The sequence below is a fragment of the Melanerpes formicivorus genome, unplaced genomic scaffold (genome assembly GCF_026170545.1).
Source record: "Melanerpes formicivorus ecotype bairdi unplaced genomic scaffold, bMelFor1.0.p_v2 SCAF_26, whole genome shotgun sequence".
Classification (NCBI taxonomy): domain Eukaryota; kingdom Metazoa; phylum Chordata; class Aves; order Piciformes; family Picidae; genus Melanerpes; species Melanerpes formicivorus.
The window spans coordinates 11,255,309-11,272,408 of NW_027142378.1; the positions used below are offsets into that span (position 1 = coordinate 11,255,309).

A 17,100-nucleotide genomic window follows, 5' to 3' on the forward strand; every position below is an offset into this window, starting at 1 on the left:
GCAGCCTGGGTCCATCCTTCTGACACTCACCCTCTTTAGCTACTGATCAGCATGAATGAGATTCCCCCCAGTCTGCTCTTCTCCAGGCTAAACAGCCCCAGCTTTCAGCCTTTCCTCAGAAGGCAGATGTCCCAGTCCCCTCAACATCTCTGTGGCCCTCTGCTGGACTCTCTCCAGCAGTTCCTTGTCCTTCTTGAACTGGGGAGTTTGGAATTGGATGCAGTTCTTGAGCTACAATTAACAGTGCTGCATTTCCAGGTGAACCTAAACTTGCAGCTGGATGCTTTCAAACTGTCCCAGTGCAAGGAGTACATTACATACAAATCAATGCATTCTTTCTTTCTCACAAAGCATGACCAACTCAAAGGCTCCAGTTAAACTGTAACCTCACCCCCAGCCTCTGCTCACATTACAAACCCAAAGTATGCAAGAGTTACCACCACTCAGGCATGAAGAGCAGGCCTGTGGTGTGTATGACTGAAGCATTACCACCCAGCCAACAAACAAAGTCTCCCCCTACCCCAAGCTCCACATACAAGAATTTGGTGACAAACCCCTTGGATGAGATGCCTTTGTGGTTTTTTATCCCTGATGGAGGCAGTAAAACTTTGCTGAATTGAGGTAGCTGTAGCATACAACAACAGAAAATCAGGGTATGGGGCAAAGATTTTGTGCATGCACTGTACCAGTTCTCTGCCATCTCAACTGTTACACTTCCTAGGATGCCTTCTCTGGCAGATGAGTGTGTTTTCTTTGTAGAGTCAGGAATTCTCTCAAGACTGGAAAAAAAAGGCATTTTATTGCAAACTTCCAAAAGGACAGAGAGCTCACAGCAGAAGCAGGGATGGGGCACAGAACGTGCTCAGCATTATTCACGAGGGCTTTTTGGTTTTGAAATGAAATAACTACAATCCAAGAGGAAAAAAAAGCCTACATGAATCAGTACAAGTCTCCTAAAGCTCCCAGACAAGGCAAAAAAAGGTAGTTCTTGCCATACAAGAGAGCTGCAGGCTGTTCTTACACCTCTCAGGAAGTCACTTTCCTGCGGGAAATGATTTCGTTCACAAAGCTGTTGTTCTTGGCCAACACATCGTTCCTCAGCTCCTGCAGCTTCGCTCTGATGGCTTCTTCTGACATCTCTGGCAGGGGCAGTGCTTTCACTTGACAAAGAAAATCCTGAATGATCTTCTCACCTTTCTGAAACGGGAGGAGAAGGGAAGAAAAGACGACAGACAAAGCAACAGAAAGGTTCAGCTCAGCCTGCAAGGAGGATTTCTCTTCCAATTCCCCGAAGAACCAAACTATTATTCATCACCAAGAAACTCACTGCAGGCCAAACTCCTGGCTCCTCTGGCACCTGCTGTCATGTTCCCAGCAACAGAAGAGTCCCTCTAGAGGGACTGGAGCACTGCCCTGTGAGGAGAGGCTGAGAGCCCTGGAGCTTTTTCCTCTGGAGAGGAGATTTAATCAATGTTTATAAATATCTGAGGGCTGGGGGTCAGGAGGGAGGGGACAGGCTCTGCTCACTTGCACCCTGGGACAGGACAGGGGGCAATGGATATAAACTCCAGCACAGAAGGTTACACCTCCACATGAGGAGGAGCTTCTTCTCTGTGAGGGTCATGGAACACTGGAACAGCCTCCCCAGGGGGGTTGTGGAGTCTCCTTCTCTGGAGACTTCCAAGACCCATCTGGATGTGTTCCTGTGTGACCTGAGCCGGCTTGTATGGTCCTGCTGTGGAAGAGGGTTGAACTCTATGATCTTTGGAGGTCTCTTCCGACACCTACAACCCTGTGATCCTATGAATCCAGTTTACACTGGTGTCAGGAGTTCTTTGCCCTTTAAGTCCATCAGCAGAAAGCACAAGTTGATCAGGAGAAATAACAATACTTCACACTGAGAGCCCCTGAACGTGTTCCACACTTCACTCCAGTGTGTGACCAGAGTCAGGTGAAGGTTGCTGGCGACAGCAGCAGCAGAGAGGCTGCATTACCCAAACTAATTACTTTTTGGAGGAATTGTAAATCAAACCCAACATCTCAATATGCAAAAGGAAAGAACAAATTGTAACCAAGCAACTGAAGAGTGCCTGTCTCCAAGGAGAACAGATGATAATTAAGCTTTATGCATATGCTTTTATACAAACAGGCACAGTGGAACTTCTAAACAATCTGAATTGAATAGCAAAAAGAAACATTTCAATCAACAGCATTCAGGCACCCTGCACCAGAAACTTTGCCCAGAGTATTGGACAGAAATTGTCTAGTCCTCTGCAGTTTTGCATTTTGGAACTCCACTAAAGTTTCCTTAGTTTGGTTTTATCATTTAAGATTAATGCAGGATGCTTTCACTGCAGGAGTCTCCAAAGGACTTGGAAATGTTGACAGCACGCTCTTCCCTCTAAGCATGATCCTCACTATCAATACAGACCTGGGGATGAGGTGTCAGGAAGCAGCCCTGTGCAAAAGGATTTGGGGGTGCTGATGGACAAGCTGGGCAGGAGCAGTGTGAGCTTGGAGCCCAGACCACCAATGGCATCCTGGGCTGCATCAAAAGATGTGTGGCCAGCAGATCCAGAGAGGTGAATCTGCCACTTGGCTCTGCTCTGGTGAGACCCCATCTGGAGTACTGTGTACAGGTCTGGAGCCCTCAATACAGAAAGGACACGGACCTGATGGAGAGGGCCCAGAGGACCATGAAAATGCTCAGGGGCTTGGAGCACCTCTGCTGCAACAAAAGGCTGAGGGAGCTGGGGGTGTGCAGCCTGGAGAAGAGAAGGCTCCAGGGAGCAGCCTTCCAGTACCTGAAAGGGACTACAGGAAGGATAGGGAGAGACTGTTTACAGAGGCCTGCAGTGACAGGACAAGGGGCAATGGCTGCAAACTAGAGAAGAGCAGATTTAGATTGATGTTAGGAACAGGTTCTTCACTATGAGGGTGGTGGAACACAGGAACAGGTTGCCCAGGGAGGTGGTTGAGGCCCCACCCCTGGAGATATTCAAGGTGAGGCTCGACAGGGCTCTGGGAAACCTGATCTGGTTGGGGATGTCCCTGCAGACTGTGGGGAGGTCAGACTGGATGACCTTTGGAGATCCCTTCTGGCCTGGACCATTCTATGAGTCTGTGATGTTAAGGAAGGCAGACTGTGCATGGCATCTAAAAGGATGTCATTCTACTGCCTAGAGAGTGCATGAAATAGTATGTGTTCCTGAAATGCCCAAGAATAAAACACTGTGCTGTATTTCTTCCAAGTCTTTGCCATGCCAGTTTAAGACCATGAGCCCTCAAATAAGGGACAGCAAAAACAGGAGCAACCCAACCTACAGAGCCAAAAATCATCTAAACAATTAAAATAAGAGCTGTAACTTCAGCCCCAAGAAACACTGCATACAGAGTGATGAGCCAGCAAAAGCAATGAACACACAATTCTGGCTTGGGTCACAGCATAAATAACACTACAGGACAGCTAGAGACATGCTGCCCTGGATGACTCCAATTGCCTGTCCATCATACCAACTGCTAAACAGCAAGCTTAAAGAAAAGAAAAGAACAAGTCTTATTCTCAGGAATATGTTTTAAGGTAGAATTCTTGCCTGTGTTAAGCTGAAATGAAGCACAAGCAAACCCCACTATCACTGGGACAGCCTTCCCACTCCTAACAAACTTCACAGCTAAACAATTTTGTTATGGAAAAATGAGGTTCACAGAATCACAGAATGTTAGGGGCTGGAGCATCCAGTCCAAGCCCCCTGCCAGAGCAGCATCACCTAGGGCAGGTCACACAGAGCACATCCAGGAAGGTTTTGAATACCTCCAGAGATAACTCCACAACCCCCCTGGGCAGCCTGTTCCAGCCCTGCTTCCACCCTCACAGGGAAAAAATGCTTCCTCATGTTTCCATGGAACTTCCTATGCCTCAGCTTCCACCCACTGCCCCTGGTTCTGTCATTGGGCATCACTGAGCAGAGGCTGGCTCCAGCCTCTGGGCACTCAGCCTTTACATAGTTATCAACATAAATGAGGTCACCTCTCAGTCTCCTCCTCTCCAAGCTGAAAAGCCTCAGCTCCCTCAGGCTCTCCTCATAAGGAAGATGTTCCACTCCCCTAAAAGTTTTTGTGTTTCTGTACTGGACTCTTTCAGGCAGTTCCCTGAGGTCCTTCCTGAACTGAGGGGCTCAGAACTGGACACAGTTTCAGATGCAGCCTCACCAAGGCAGAGTAGAGGGGGAGAACCTCTCTGACCACAGCCCTTCTCATCTACCCCAGGATGCCATTGGCCTTCGTGGCCACAAGAGCACATTGCTGGCTCATGGTCAACCTTCCATCCACTAAGACCCCGAGGTCCTTTCCCCCCTCACTGCTTTCCAAGAGGTCAGTCCCCAGCCTATACTAATTACAGTTAATTACCCTCCAGCTTTGGGATATCAGAACCCTTAAATTATTTTACCAGGGTTATGCCAACTACATGAATTTTATGAAACATTCCTGATATCAAACCTCTCTTTCTCTGCAGAATTTCTTGGCTGGTGGTTCTTCCTCAGATTTCATGGACTTGCCAATGTTTTGAAACTCCTCCAGCTCCAATGCTTTCTCTCTTGCACTTTCTATCACATGTTTTGGGAAAGCTGCCAGCTCTGCCACATGTATTCCAAAACTCTGGTCACAAACACCTGGAGGCAGAGAAAAGAAAACAAGAAAGAATTCTCAAGAGATAATACAGAGGGATCACAGAATGTCAGGGGTTGGAAGGGACTTCAAAAGATCATCCAGTCCAATCCCCCTGCCAGAGCAGGGATCACCTACAGTAGGTCACACAGGAACACATCCAGGCAGGTTTTTAATGTCTCCAGAGAAAGAGACTCCACAACCCCCCTGGGCAGTCTGTTCCAGAGCTCTCTCACCCTCACAGTTAAAAAGCTTTTCCTTATGTTCACATGGAATCTTCTATGCTCCAGCTTGCACCTACTGCCCCTTGTCCTGGCATTGGACATCACTGAGCAGAGCCTGGCTCCAGCCTCCTGACACTGCCCTGCACATCTTCATAAACATGAACAAGGTCACCCCTCAGGCTCCTCTTCTCCAAGCTAAAGAGCCTCAGCTCCCTCAGCCTTTCCTCAGCAGGAGGATGTTCCACTCCCTTCAGCATCTTTGTGGCTCTGTGCTAGACTCTTTCAAGTGGATCCCTGAGATTCTTCTTGACCCTGAGAGGCCCAGAACTGAACACAATATTCCAGATGTGGCCTCATCAGGGTAGAGTAGAAGAGGAGGAAAACCTCTTGACCTACTAGCCATATCCTTTCTAACCCATCCCAGCATACCATTGGCTTTCTTGAGCACACTGCTGGCTCATGGCCATCTTTCTGTCCAGCAGGACCCCCAGGTCCCTCTCCTCTGTGCTCCTCTCCAGCAGGTCAGTGCCCAACCTATACTGGTCCATGGTGCTGTTCCTTCCCAGATGCAAGATGAAAGGAACACACTTGCCATAGTTGTGTGTTGTGAAGAATTAAATGTGTGACACAGTTTGGTTCTCCCAGCACTTTCCAGTTGACCTTTCAGACCACAGATGATAGCACAGGCTAAAGAACATGCTCTTACTTAAGGAAGCTCTCTTACAGCCATAACTGCAGGACTCCAAAAAGTGCTTCAGGAGAAAGGGAAAACTCTTCAGGCAGAAAGAATTTCCCTCTAGCTCTTGAATGAAATTGAATAATGGTTTTTATGAAAGTGCTTCAGCACAATCTGGAGACTACTGTAATTTGCATGATTTGTTTTTCCATGTGTATTTTTTCTCAGTTCATTTATATGTGTGGGTCTATATATATATAACATTGTTTTAAATGTGCCACTCTCAATCATCCTCCCCCTTCCCATTAGTACCAACTCCTCAGTGCCCAGAAGCCATCTTTTAATTATACCAAAACCTTTCAGCTTTAAAGTTCGCACTCACTTCAATTAATACACTGGTTATAACATTTGGTTGAAAGAGAAAAGCTCTCAGAATTGCTCAAAATATATCAATTCTACAGTTATATAAAATCATTTTCACTTCAGTATCAAAAGCCCTCTGATACAATCTGTCAGCTGCAGTTCTGATTGGCCACCCACAAATACTACTGCATCCTTTTCATTCTGGTCTCCAGCAAGGAGTTATGACTAAGTTAATTCCCCATGGAAAATGATCCTTAACTAATCATCTGCTAAGTGCTGGCTAACTGAAAGAAGCCAGGTAAAGGGAAGCAGCATTTAGATATATTTTCCTCTGGTTTACTAACCTTGTACTCTCTGAAGTTTCTAAATGGAAATTACTGTTTTTAAGCAGAAATTAGTCTTCTTCATTTTCTATTAGAAGTACCTGCCTGCCCAGACAAAGCCAACTCAGGCCTTTGCTCAGAGAGCCCACAATGCTTTCTGTGACTCCTCTCCCAGTCATTCTGCCACACCTGAAGCATGATAGCAGGGGTAAAAAATATTGTATAAGTGTTCCTTGTCATGCATTCAGATTTAGTTATACATTTCAAACCACATGGAACTTGCTGCTTGGTTCAAAACACAGCTGTAGCTGAGCTGCCTATATTCACATCCCTGCCTGAACAACAGAACTCTTCCAAAAGTGGAGCAGCACAGCACTAAATGCAAGAACATACAAAAGAGACATTCCATTTGAGACCAGGTGTTTTAGATGAAGATTTTGTAATGCTCTCTCTCATCTGACAGAGTTTTAAGTAGATGGATACTAATTACTTGATCACAACAACCCCATGCAGTGCTCCAGGCTAGGGGCATAGCAGTCAGTCAGAAAACTGCCCAGCAGTCACCTGGGGGTACTGACAGACAGCCTGCTGAACATGAGCTATCATGTGCCCAGGTGGCCAAGAAAGGCACCAGCATCCTGGCTTGGATCAGGAATAGTGTGACCAGAACCAGGGAAGTAACTGCTCCCCTGTACTCAGCACTGGGGAGGCCATATCTTGAGCACTGGGTTCAGTTTTGGGGCCTCCACTAAAAGAAAGACATTGAGGTGCTGAAGCATAGTCAGAGAAGGGCAACAAAGCTGGCACCAGGGCCACAGCAATTCACTACTCAGAAGCAAAGAATGGGCTCTGCTTAGGAAAAGTGCATGCACAGAGGAAAACAGAGACAACTGCTAAGGAATCAAGCTATCAAAAGATAAGTACACAGAGTTACAAGCAGCAAAACTGGCAGCCAGAGATAGTCTAACCAGCTTTAAGCAGAGTCTCTGTAAAACCAGGGGAAAGCAGTCCTTCTGGTCATGCTTTGATTCCCCTTGCTCAAAGCAGTCTCCCAGCTTTACAGGGAATTACTTGCAACCTAACTGCAAGATTGTAACCACAGGGAAATACAAAATTAGAAGTGATTATAGAAATAATCAAAGGGGAAGAAATGAAGCAGTTTCAGAGACTTCAAACCAGAGGACAAGAGTAAGAAATAGTCAATTAGTAACATAAGAGTAGAACTAGAATGTAGTGCCCTTTGAGAGAGGCTCAGATCAGGAGGTAATAAAAACAATTTACCAATTGTCTAAAGACACTTAACAGCCCAGTGAGAGCCTGTGGGGATCACAGAAATCAGTTTTAAAAGCATAACAAAATAATTAATCACTGGAGGGAATATTAAGAGTCATTTCAGAAGAAAGAATGAACTGAAGAGTCCTAAACTGACTGAAGAAATGAGGAAGCACTGGAGGGAGTTCCAGGATAACACATACTGAATATGCATTGACCCTGAGCTGAGTTATTATGAGCAGTTATTGGCATTGTGTGAACATGACAAAAGAGCTTTGAAAATGAGGAATGAAGTTCAGCTATTGAGGCTGTAAGATGCAGTCCTAAAGTAAGGGAAGAACAGTCTCCAGGACTTGAGACAGAACCTGAATCGCTTGGGTTGGAAAATACCTTTTAAGATCATCAAGTCCAAGCATCACCTAACTACCAAGCCTGGTGCCAAACCATGTCCTTTTGCACCACATCTACCTGACCTGGCAGTTGGATTAAGGTTTTGAAAGTCTCCAGAGAAGGAGATTCCACCACCTCTCTGGGCAGCCTGTTCCAGTGCTCCATCACCCTCACTGTAAAGGAGTTTCTCATGTTGAGGTGAAACCTTCTGTGGTCAAGTGCGTACCTGTTGTTTCTTGTCCAATTACCATGTACCATGAAAAAGGAATTGGCCCCCTCCACTTGACACCCACCCCTCACACAGTGATCAGATCCCCTCTCAGTCCTCTCAAGACTAAACAGCCTCAGGGCTCTCAGCCTCTCTTCACAGGGGAGATGCTCAAGTCCCCTGATCATCCTTGTGGCTCTCTGTTGGACTCTCTTCAGCAGGCATGGACCGAGCTCCTGCCATACACTGAACACATCTATGATAAACCCAAAGCCTGAGGTACAACATGGTATTTTAAGTGGGTTGGTTGTTTGGGGTTTTCCCCCCCATTAAGTTTTCTCCTCTCTTACCTTCCTTGACACGATACAGCATTGTCAGGGTGTCATCACTGGTCAGAGCAGTGACATGGAGGTTATTTACTGTGGGCACCTGCTCAGCAAGAGCTGTCAGCTCGTGGAAGTGGGTAGCAAACATGCAGAAGGCACGGATTTTGCTAGCAATGTATTCTGAAATAGCCCAGGCTAAGCCAAAGCCATCATAGGTGGAAGTTCCTCTTCCCAGCTCATCAATGATGATCAGGGAGTTCTCAGAGGCCGTCCTGCAAACACAAGAGTATTTTATACCATTTCAGAACAGCGTGAACTCTGGATGTTGGGAGTACCTCAAGCCATGTTGCAGGTGTATAAGCAGAAAAGAGTAAGAACTTTCCTATTTACACAGAGACATAGAAATAAAGAGCACACAGGGTGTCACAGTGGCCATTCCTAATTTGTTTCATTGTCAATTTGTTGGCTTCGGCCTCACGGAATCACAGAACATTAGGACTTGGAAGTGACCTTGAACATCATGTTTTCCTCCAGTCCTGGCTCACTGGTGAGGTCCCAGATGACTGGAAACTGGCCAACGTGGTCCCCATCCACAAGAAGGGTCGGATGGAGGAACCTGGAAACTACAGGCCAGTCAGCCTGACCTCAGTGCCAGGGAAAGTGATGGAGCAGATTATCCTGGCAGCAATAACTGCGCACCTGAAGGATGGCCAAGGGCTCAGGTCCAGCCAACATGGATTCAGGAAGGGCAGATCCTGCCTCTCCAACCTGATCTCTTTCTATGATCAGGTGACCCGCCTGGTGGATGTGGGGAGGCCTGTGGATGTGGTCTACCTAGACTTCAGCAAGGCCTTTGACACCGTCCCCCACAGCAAACTGCTGACTAAGCTGTCAGCCTGTGGATTGGACCACTACACTCTGTGCTGGGTTAGGAACTGGCTGGAGGGCCGGGCCCAGAGAGTGGTTGTGAACGGTGCCGCATCCAGCTGGAGGCCAGTCACCAGTGGTGTCCCCCAGGGATCAGTGCTGGGCCCTGTCCTCTTCAACATATTCGTTGATGATCTGGATGAAGGGGTAGAGTCAGTCATCAGCAAGTTTGCAGATGACACAAAGTTAGGGGCAGATGTTAGTCAATTAGAGGGTAGAAAGGCTCTGCAGAGGGACCTCGACCGACTGGAAAGATGGGCAGAGTCCAATGGGATGGCTTTCAACAAGTCCAAGTGCCAGGGGCTGCACTTTGGCTATGGCAATCCCATGCAGAGCTATAGGCTGGGGTCCGAGTGGCTGGAGAGCTCCCAGACAGAGAGGGACCTGGGGGTGCTGATCGACAGCCACCTGAATATGAGCCAGCAGTGTGCTCAGGTGGCCAGGAGGGCCAATAGCATTCTGGCCTGCATTAGGAATAGTGTGGCCAGCAGGAGCAGGGAGGTCATAGTGCCCCTGTACTCTGCTCTGGTTAGGCCGCACCTTGAGTACTGTGTCCAGTTCTGGGCTCCTCAGTTTAAGAAGGACATTGAGACACTTGAGCGTGTCCAGAGAAGGGCAACAAGGCTGGTGAGAGGCCTTGAACACAAGCCCTATGAGGAGAGGCTGAGGGAGCTGGGATTGTTTAGCCTGGAGAAGAGGAGGCTCAGGGGTGACCTTATTGCCCTCTACAACTACCTGAAGGGTGGTTGTAGCCAGGAGGGAGTTGGCCTCTTCTCCCAGGCAACCAGCACCAGAACAAGGGGACACAGTCTCAAGCTGCGCCAGGGGAGGTTCAGACTCGAGGTGAGGAGGAAGTTCTTCACCGAGCGAGTCATTCGGCATTGGAATGGGTTGCCCAGGGAGGTGGTTGAGTCATCGACCCTGGAGGCGTTCAAGGGGAGATTGGACATGGCACTTGGTGCCATGGTCTAGTCATGGGGTCTGCGGTGTCAGGTTGGACTCGATGATCCTCGAGGTCCTTTCCAACCTAAGTGATACTGTGATCATCCAGTCTAAACCCCCTGGCAGAGGAGGAGCACCTACAGGAGGTCACAAAGGAACATGAACAGGCAGGTTTTAAATGTCTCCAGAGAAGGAGACTCCACAGCCCCTCTGGGGAGCCTGCTCCAGGGCTCTGACACCCTCAGTGTGACAGTTTTTCCTTTTGTTCACATGGAGCCTCCTCTGCTGCAGCTTGCAACCACTCCCCTTGTCCTATCCCTGCACACCACTGAGCAGAGCCTGGCTCTAGCCTTCTGAGTAGCAGCTCTATATGACCACTGCAATAAACAGAAGGCTACCTCAAGAACTTAGGAAGCTGCTAAAACCCTTGAGATCCTCTACTGAGATCCTAGAGAAAATGAAGTCTTAATTTGTCTGTCTGAGAGCACCTCCTTTCCCACCATCAAGCCCAACCAACCAAAGCAAAGCAGCACAGGACTCACCTAAGGATTGAAGCAGTTTCTAGCATTTCAGCCATGAAAGTGGACACCCCTTTCAGCTGGCTGTCTCCAGCTCCCACCCGGGCCAGGATACAATCCACAATGGTGATTTCTGCAGAGCTGCAGGGTACAAAGCAGCCAATCTGGGCCATCAGAACGATCACTCCTGTCTGGCGGATGTAAGTTGATTTTCCCCCCATGTTAGGGCCTAAAGAGGAAATGTTGAAGACTGATTGAAAGAACAAGCAAACCACCATCATCTTTTACAGCCCCACAGTTCTTTCAATTTACAGCCTGTTCTCCTTTAAAACAAAGGACATTGCAACTCACTACTCCCTTGCCAGGAAGGAGTAGCAGATTTGTCTACCAGCGAGTGCAGCCACGACTCCTAAGGCTTGCAGCACCCCAACACAGCAGCTTTACCAAAAGGAAGGTGATCAGAGAGCATTAGAGGCCTTTCTTTAACCCAGTCCTCTCAGCCTTCCTTCATATGCCAGGGCTTCCAGTGCTCTGATTATTCTTGTGGCCCTTCTCTAGACCCTTTCCAGCCTGTGTGAATCCTTCTTGTGTAGCAGGGACCAAAACTCTGCACAGTGCTCAAGGTGCAGCCTGCCCAGAGCTGAGTAGAGTGGGAGAATGACACCTTTGTCCCTGCTGGGGATACCCTAATCAATGAAACTCAGCATCCTGCTGGCTTCCTTTGCCACTGCAGCACACTGTTCACTCATGTTGAGCCTTTTGTCCACCAAGACCCCCAGGTCCCTCTCCACAGCACTGCTCTCAACCAGGTGGCTCCCAAGCTGAGCTGCTGTGTTCCCAGGTGCACAACCCTACACTTGGCTTCATTCAACTTCATGCAGTTCCCTCTTGCCCACTTGACCAGCCTGTCAAGGTTTTCCTGGAGGCTAGCTCATCCTTCTGGGGTGTCAACTTCCCTGCTTAGTTCTGGGTCATCAGGGTGCTCTTAATTGCAACCCCCCCAGTTTGGGAATTTCTCAGAAGTGTAAGCAGTCATCTGACCCACAGGGCCCTGGGCTTTAAGCTCTGTCATCAATATTGCTGCTTGAAGAGGCACATTATTTGCTTCCACTTTAAATAACAATTATGATTAGTCTCTAAAAATTACAGACTGGCTAAAAGCTAATGAAACTGATGTAAATTGCCATCCAAGGGGATTCTGGATCAGCAAACCCTGATATCAGTAAGTTAATTTTAACTGGAGTCCAAATGAAACAAAAGGTATTTTCCAGCAAACTGCTCATTAAACCCAATTTTACTCTTTAGCTACTCAGAATGTATGTCAAGGACATCTGGATGGAAATTGAAATTCCATTTAATCTATAAACACTAAAAAACAAAATGTTTTCCTGTGTAGTAAAATGATCTTAATTGCACCAAAGAATTGGCAGAGGGGAAAGGGCCCAGTGATTGAAACACGTTTTGTATTGCACAATGACTTTAACACTGAAGAAAGAAAACATTAACTGCTGAAAATCTTTGCCTACAAAATGTGCCAGCATGGAGACAGTACAGTTGATGGCTAGTGGAATTTTCCAAGTCATTTAGGCAGGTTGAGGTTTCCCAGGCTCTGGAGGTTGCCTGGCTTGTGGAGTCACAGTCACCAAAGCCAAGAACACATCTACTAAGGTCTAATTGGTTATTTCCCATTGTCCAAGCAGTCTCTATTCTTCCCCCAAATGATTACTGCTAGCCTAGCAATCTCCTTCTCCAAAGAGTGCACAATAACTACAACCAAAACAACTAATTCCATGAGTACTTGTTTGGAAGATGAGAGACGTGTGTCTATGTGCACAAACATACACAGTACCCACTAAGGGAAGCATTTCACAAGAACATTGGGCGTGCTTCCTTTTCCTACTGTATTAAACAAGAGCTTACAAACACCCTCCCATCTTTTCCAGAGCTAAGTCTTATCCCCCACACAGAAAATCAAGCAACTTGCTAGCTGCTTACCTTCTAATGATAGGAGAAATAAGACAGTTTTGCAGAGTTTTTGGGTTCAGAGAGTGGCTTGATTTGGAACTTTAAAGATCACCAACTTCTCACCCCCTCCAGACCTCCCACGAGAGCAGCTTGCTCAAAGCCTCATCCAGCCTGCTCTTAAACACTTCCAGGGATGAGGTGTCCACAACTTCTTTGGGCAGCCTGTTCCAGTGTCTCACCACCCTCACAGTAAAGAACTTCTTCCTAATGCCCAGTCTAAATCTACCCTGCTCTAGTTTAACACCATTGCCCCTCATGCTCTCACCACAGGCCCTTATGAGCAATCCCTCACCAGCTTTCCTGTAGCCTCCTTCAGGTACTGGAAGCCTGCTACAAGGTGTCCCAGGAGCCTTCTCTTCTCCAGGCTGAACAGACCTAACTCCCTCAGCCTGTCCTCAGAGGAGAGGTGCTCCAGCCCTTAGAATCATCTTCACTGCCCTTCTCTGGATCCTCTCCAAAAGATCCATGTCTGTCTTGTGTTGAGGGGTTGAGATGGAGCCATCACTCCAGGTGGGGCCTCACAACAGCAGAGGGGCAGAATCACCTCCCTTGTCCTGCTGACCACCCATCTTTTGATGAAGCCCAGGACACTACCTGTTTGCTTACTTCTTTTCAAGACATCGCTATTGGAAATACTGGAGACACTTAAATCTCAGTATCAACATGAAAGAGAACAGAAACATTTACCAGTAATAATGTGGAACATCTGCTTGTCCTTCTCAAATGTAACATCATTGGGGATGAAGGCCACCTCATCTTGTACTTCAATGCAAGGGTGCCTGGCCCCTTTCAGCACAATCCTTCCTTGTCCCTTCTCCAGGATGACAGGGCGGATGTAGGGCACCGGGGCTCCGTTTGACACGTGAGCGAAACTGACAACGGCATCCAACTGAGCTATCACATCATTCATGGTCTGGATTGGCTCTGCATAACCTGGTTTTGAACACAGATGCACAAAATCAACACAGGAATGTTTCTGTCCTTGTTGAAACCTTATCCTGAAGCCTATACTGAGCCCATAAAACCAATTCACCTGCATGAAAAGACAATTCTGTTCAAGACATCAGCCACCTTCTAGGAGAGTCTAAGATGCCATCCTGAAGTTTCCAGGCTTTGACTACAAGGGGACTTCAGACTAAGAGAGGAAGAGGTCAAGCCATGTTGAATCTTTTGCGTTATCATTAGACAATGAGAAACAGCTTATCTCAGTATGGGAAGGCAAATGCTCACACAGGCAAGATGGCTGGAAATGCAGTAAGCTTCCTTCCTCAGTACACTGCATTCCCATGCTCATGCAAGCAGAGACACAGCACTCCCAATCCAAACACAGCAACCATTTGTTTTGATGTGAAGGAATGTACAGAGAGGTTTGTCAGATACAGTGTCTGTGATACTAGACAACTGAACTAGATGGCCCAGCATCCCCAGCACCAGTTTAAGCTTTAGTGGGTTTGTTGTGTTGTTGGTCTTTTTTCAGGGAAAGGGATGGGGGACAGGAGTCAACACAAGTAAACCATCCAGCACCTCTATGAATAGGATGCATGTTCCAGATGAGGTCACAGGATCACAGGATGTTAGGGGTTGGAAGGGACCCAAAGAGATACAGAAAGAGTCACAAAATCACAACACATTAAGGGGTGGAAGGGACCTCAAAATATCATCCAGTCCAACCCCCCGCCAGAGCAGGACCACCTAGAGAAGGTCACACAGGAACATGAACAGGCAGGTTCTGAATGTCTCCAGAGAAGGAGACTCCACAGCCTCTCTGAGCAGCCTGTTCCAGTGTTTTGTTACCCTCACAGTGACAAAATTTTTCTTTCTGTTCATGTGGAACCTCCTCTGCTCCAGCTTGCACACATTGCCTCTTGTCCCATCATTGGGCTTCACTGAGCAGAGCCTGGCTTCATCCTCCAGGGTGACATTGCCTGCCCATCTTTATCAACATGAATGAGGTCACCCCTCAGGCTCCTCCTCTCCAAGCTGAAGACCTCCAGCTCCCTCAGCCTTTCCTCAGCAGGGAGATGTTCCACTACTTTCAGACTTTTTGTGGCTATGAGCTGGACTCTTTCAAGCAGCTCCCTGAGGTCCATCTTGAACTGAGGGGCTCTAAACCAGACAAAGAGTAACTAACTTGAGCCTATATTGCATTCATTCCTCACCATCCTTCACAGACCTCAGGACCCACTCCCTCAAGCTCTTGGCCTTTACCTCTTTTGCCTTTCACTTTGTCTGCCATTTGGGTGGAGAGTCAGGGAGGCAGGTGAAGGATAGATGTGGCCTTTATAGGCATGTTTTGTTCCTTTTATGGGATGAGCATTTGCACACACCCATCACTGCACATTTGCAGCAATGCCAGCAAAGAGGCTGACCACAGAGGACAGTAGATTTCAAACTGTCAACAACTGTCTAAAAGCCAAACTTCGCTTCTCACACTAATTCCTTGAGGAATGTAAGGGTTCTTCTCAACAGAAGGATCTACAAACTACCTGCAAATCCTCCCAGCATTGCAGACAGTGCCACACAGTGATATTGACATAGTCACCTGAAGCAATATTAATGATTTCCTTAACAATTGCATCCTGAGCCTCTTCGTACTCTTCTCTGCTCTTTATATATTCCTCATTGACGGAGCTCAGTTTGCTGGGAACAAAAGCAGAACATTTAGAAGCTGTGATAGTCTGGTTTTGACTACAGTGCAAAGCTTCTGGCCTCCTCACCTATGACTCAATACCAGTTGTCCCCACCTGTTTCAACAGCAAGGTTCAGCAACAGGACCACAAAGCAACTAATCTATGATTGCTCCACGCCAGGATGTCAGTAAGATGAATTCCAAGTGGAGTATCACCCACAAGGGCAAAACATCATTCTGAAAAGCCTTACCAGTAGCTGTCTGTTACAGACATGCTAGTCTTGAAGCTGAACTTCTGGCCTTTTGCAAGATGATGTCATCAGTTATAGAACTGGCAGAGAAGAACTGCTAAGCAGCCAGGTGATTAGCCCAGAGTCCTAGTCCTACAACAGCCATATCAGGGCTGAAGGCACTGAACTTCTTCCATTCAGTAAAAACCTCAGTGAGCTGTCACCAACAACAGGTTCTTCAAAACAAGGTGAGTTGAAATCAAGAGAGAGTTTAAACAAGTGTCTATTCTTCTCAAGCTCATTTCTGAGCACAGAGCAGAATCTGCAGGACTGAGTATGAAACACATCCTAGCAGTGCTCCCATACTGGAAGCTGAAGTCAGCCTTGGGCTTCCAGGACCATCTACAGAGGCAACTATAGCTTAAATAAGCACAGAGAAGCCTGGTTTATTAGTTTGTTCTGTGGGCTTGTTCCAGAAGAGAAAGTAACAGATGACAGAGTAGAGGTTCCAAGTACCATCTTTTCAGTTAATGAAAAGCCTAACTTCCTCACTCCTTTGGATCCATAACATACTTAGACTGAAAAGAAGGAAAGAAAAAAAGCTGGGTTCAAAGTCAGGGATGCTTTGAAACAAAATTCCTCTGAGTGAATGTCAAAACAAAACTCAAGTTCCCACTTTGTTCATTGAAGTAAGTGGGCACAAAACACACAGGCTGGCATGAGGCAGTATGTTTGCCCTCCTTTTCAGAGTAAGATTTATCACCTTGAAAGTGAGTGATCAGCAAAACCAATCACGATTAGTAATATCACTGGCTTGAAACCAACCTTGCCCTGTAGGAAGTGCTCCTCAGATGTGTCTGTCAGCCAAGATCTCCCTCTCAAACTCACTTCCCTGATGCTAACTCCAGCAGGAGCTGTTTTGACACATAGAGCAGTATCAGTGTGGTTTGTCTGAAACAGACTGTACAGTGTATTAATCTCTGCTATTTTTACCCTTCCATATATAACACATGCAGGAGACCTAAAGACTGCTTTTCTCTCCTGGATCTGCAGAATCTTGTCTGAAGGTTGCTGACTGTGGCTGATCATTAGCAGCACTTCTTAGGGTGGACACTGGGGCTGGTACTATTTATGGCTTGATTAACAACCTGAATGATGGGACTGAATGCAGTCTCAAATGTTCACAGTCTTGCTGAGAGTGCAAGACCACATTAAGGGGAGCTGTCAGTAGGCTGGAGGAGAGGGCTGCTTGTTCATTGGGTTATCTACAGACTGAAGAAATAGGTGAAGAAGAATTTCAGCACAGACAAATGTAAAGTCCTGCACTGGGGATGAAATAACTCCACCCAACAGTACAGACTGGGGGCCAAATGGCTGTAAGA

At 47.1% G+C, this 17,100-nt stretch overlaps 1 protein-coding gene across 2 annotated transcripts in view; it reads right to left on the minus strand.

The window, feature by feature from the left end:
- Nucleotides 1-777: 777 nt before the first annotated feature.
- Nucleotides 778-17,100, minus strand: part of MSH2 (mutS homolog 2) — a 52,685-nt gene continuing 36,362 nt past the window's right edge. The window contains exons 11-16 of one of the 2 annotated variants that reach the window (XM_068153678.1): nt 15,402-15,499; nt 13,547-13,792; nt 10,859-11,063; nt 8,472-8,719; nt 4,498-4,670; nt 778-1,197 (exon numbers count right to left, since the gene is read on the minus strand). In XM_068153678.1, the coding sequence (XP_068009779.1) occupies nt 1,027-1,197; nt 4,498-4,670; nt 8,472-8,719; nt 10,859-11,063; nt 13,547-13,792; nt 15,402-15,499 (1,141 nt within the window). In that variant the 3' untranslated portion in view covers nt 778-1,026. Of the gene's footprint in view, nt 1,198-4,497; nt 4,671-8,471; nt 8,720-10,858; nt 11,064-13,546; nt 13,793-15,401; nt 15,500-17,100 lie in introns of those variants that run through there. The other variant, XM_068153679.1, reaches the window with a different exon arrangement.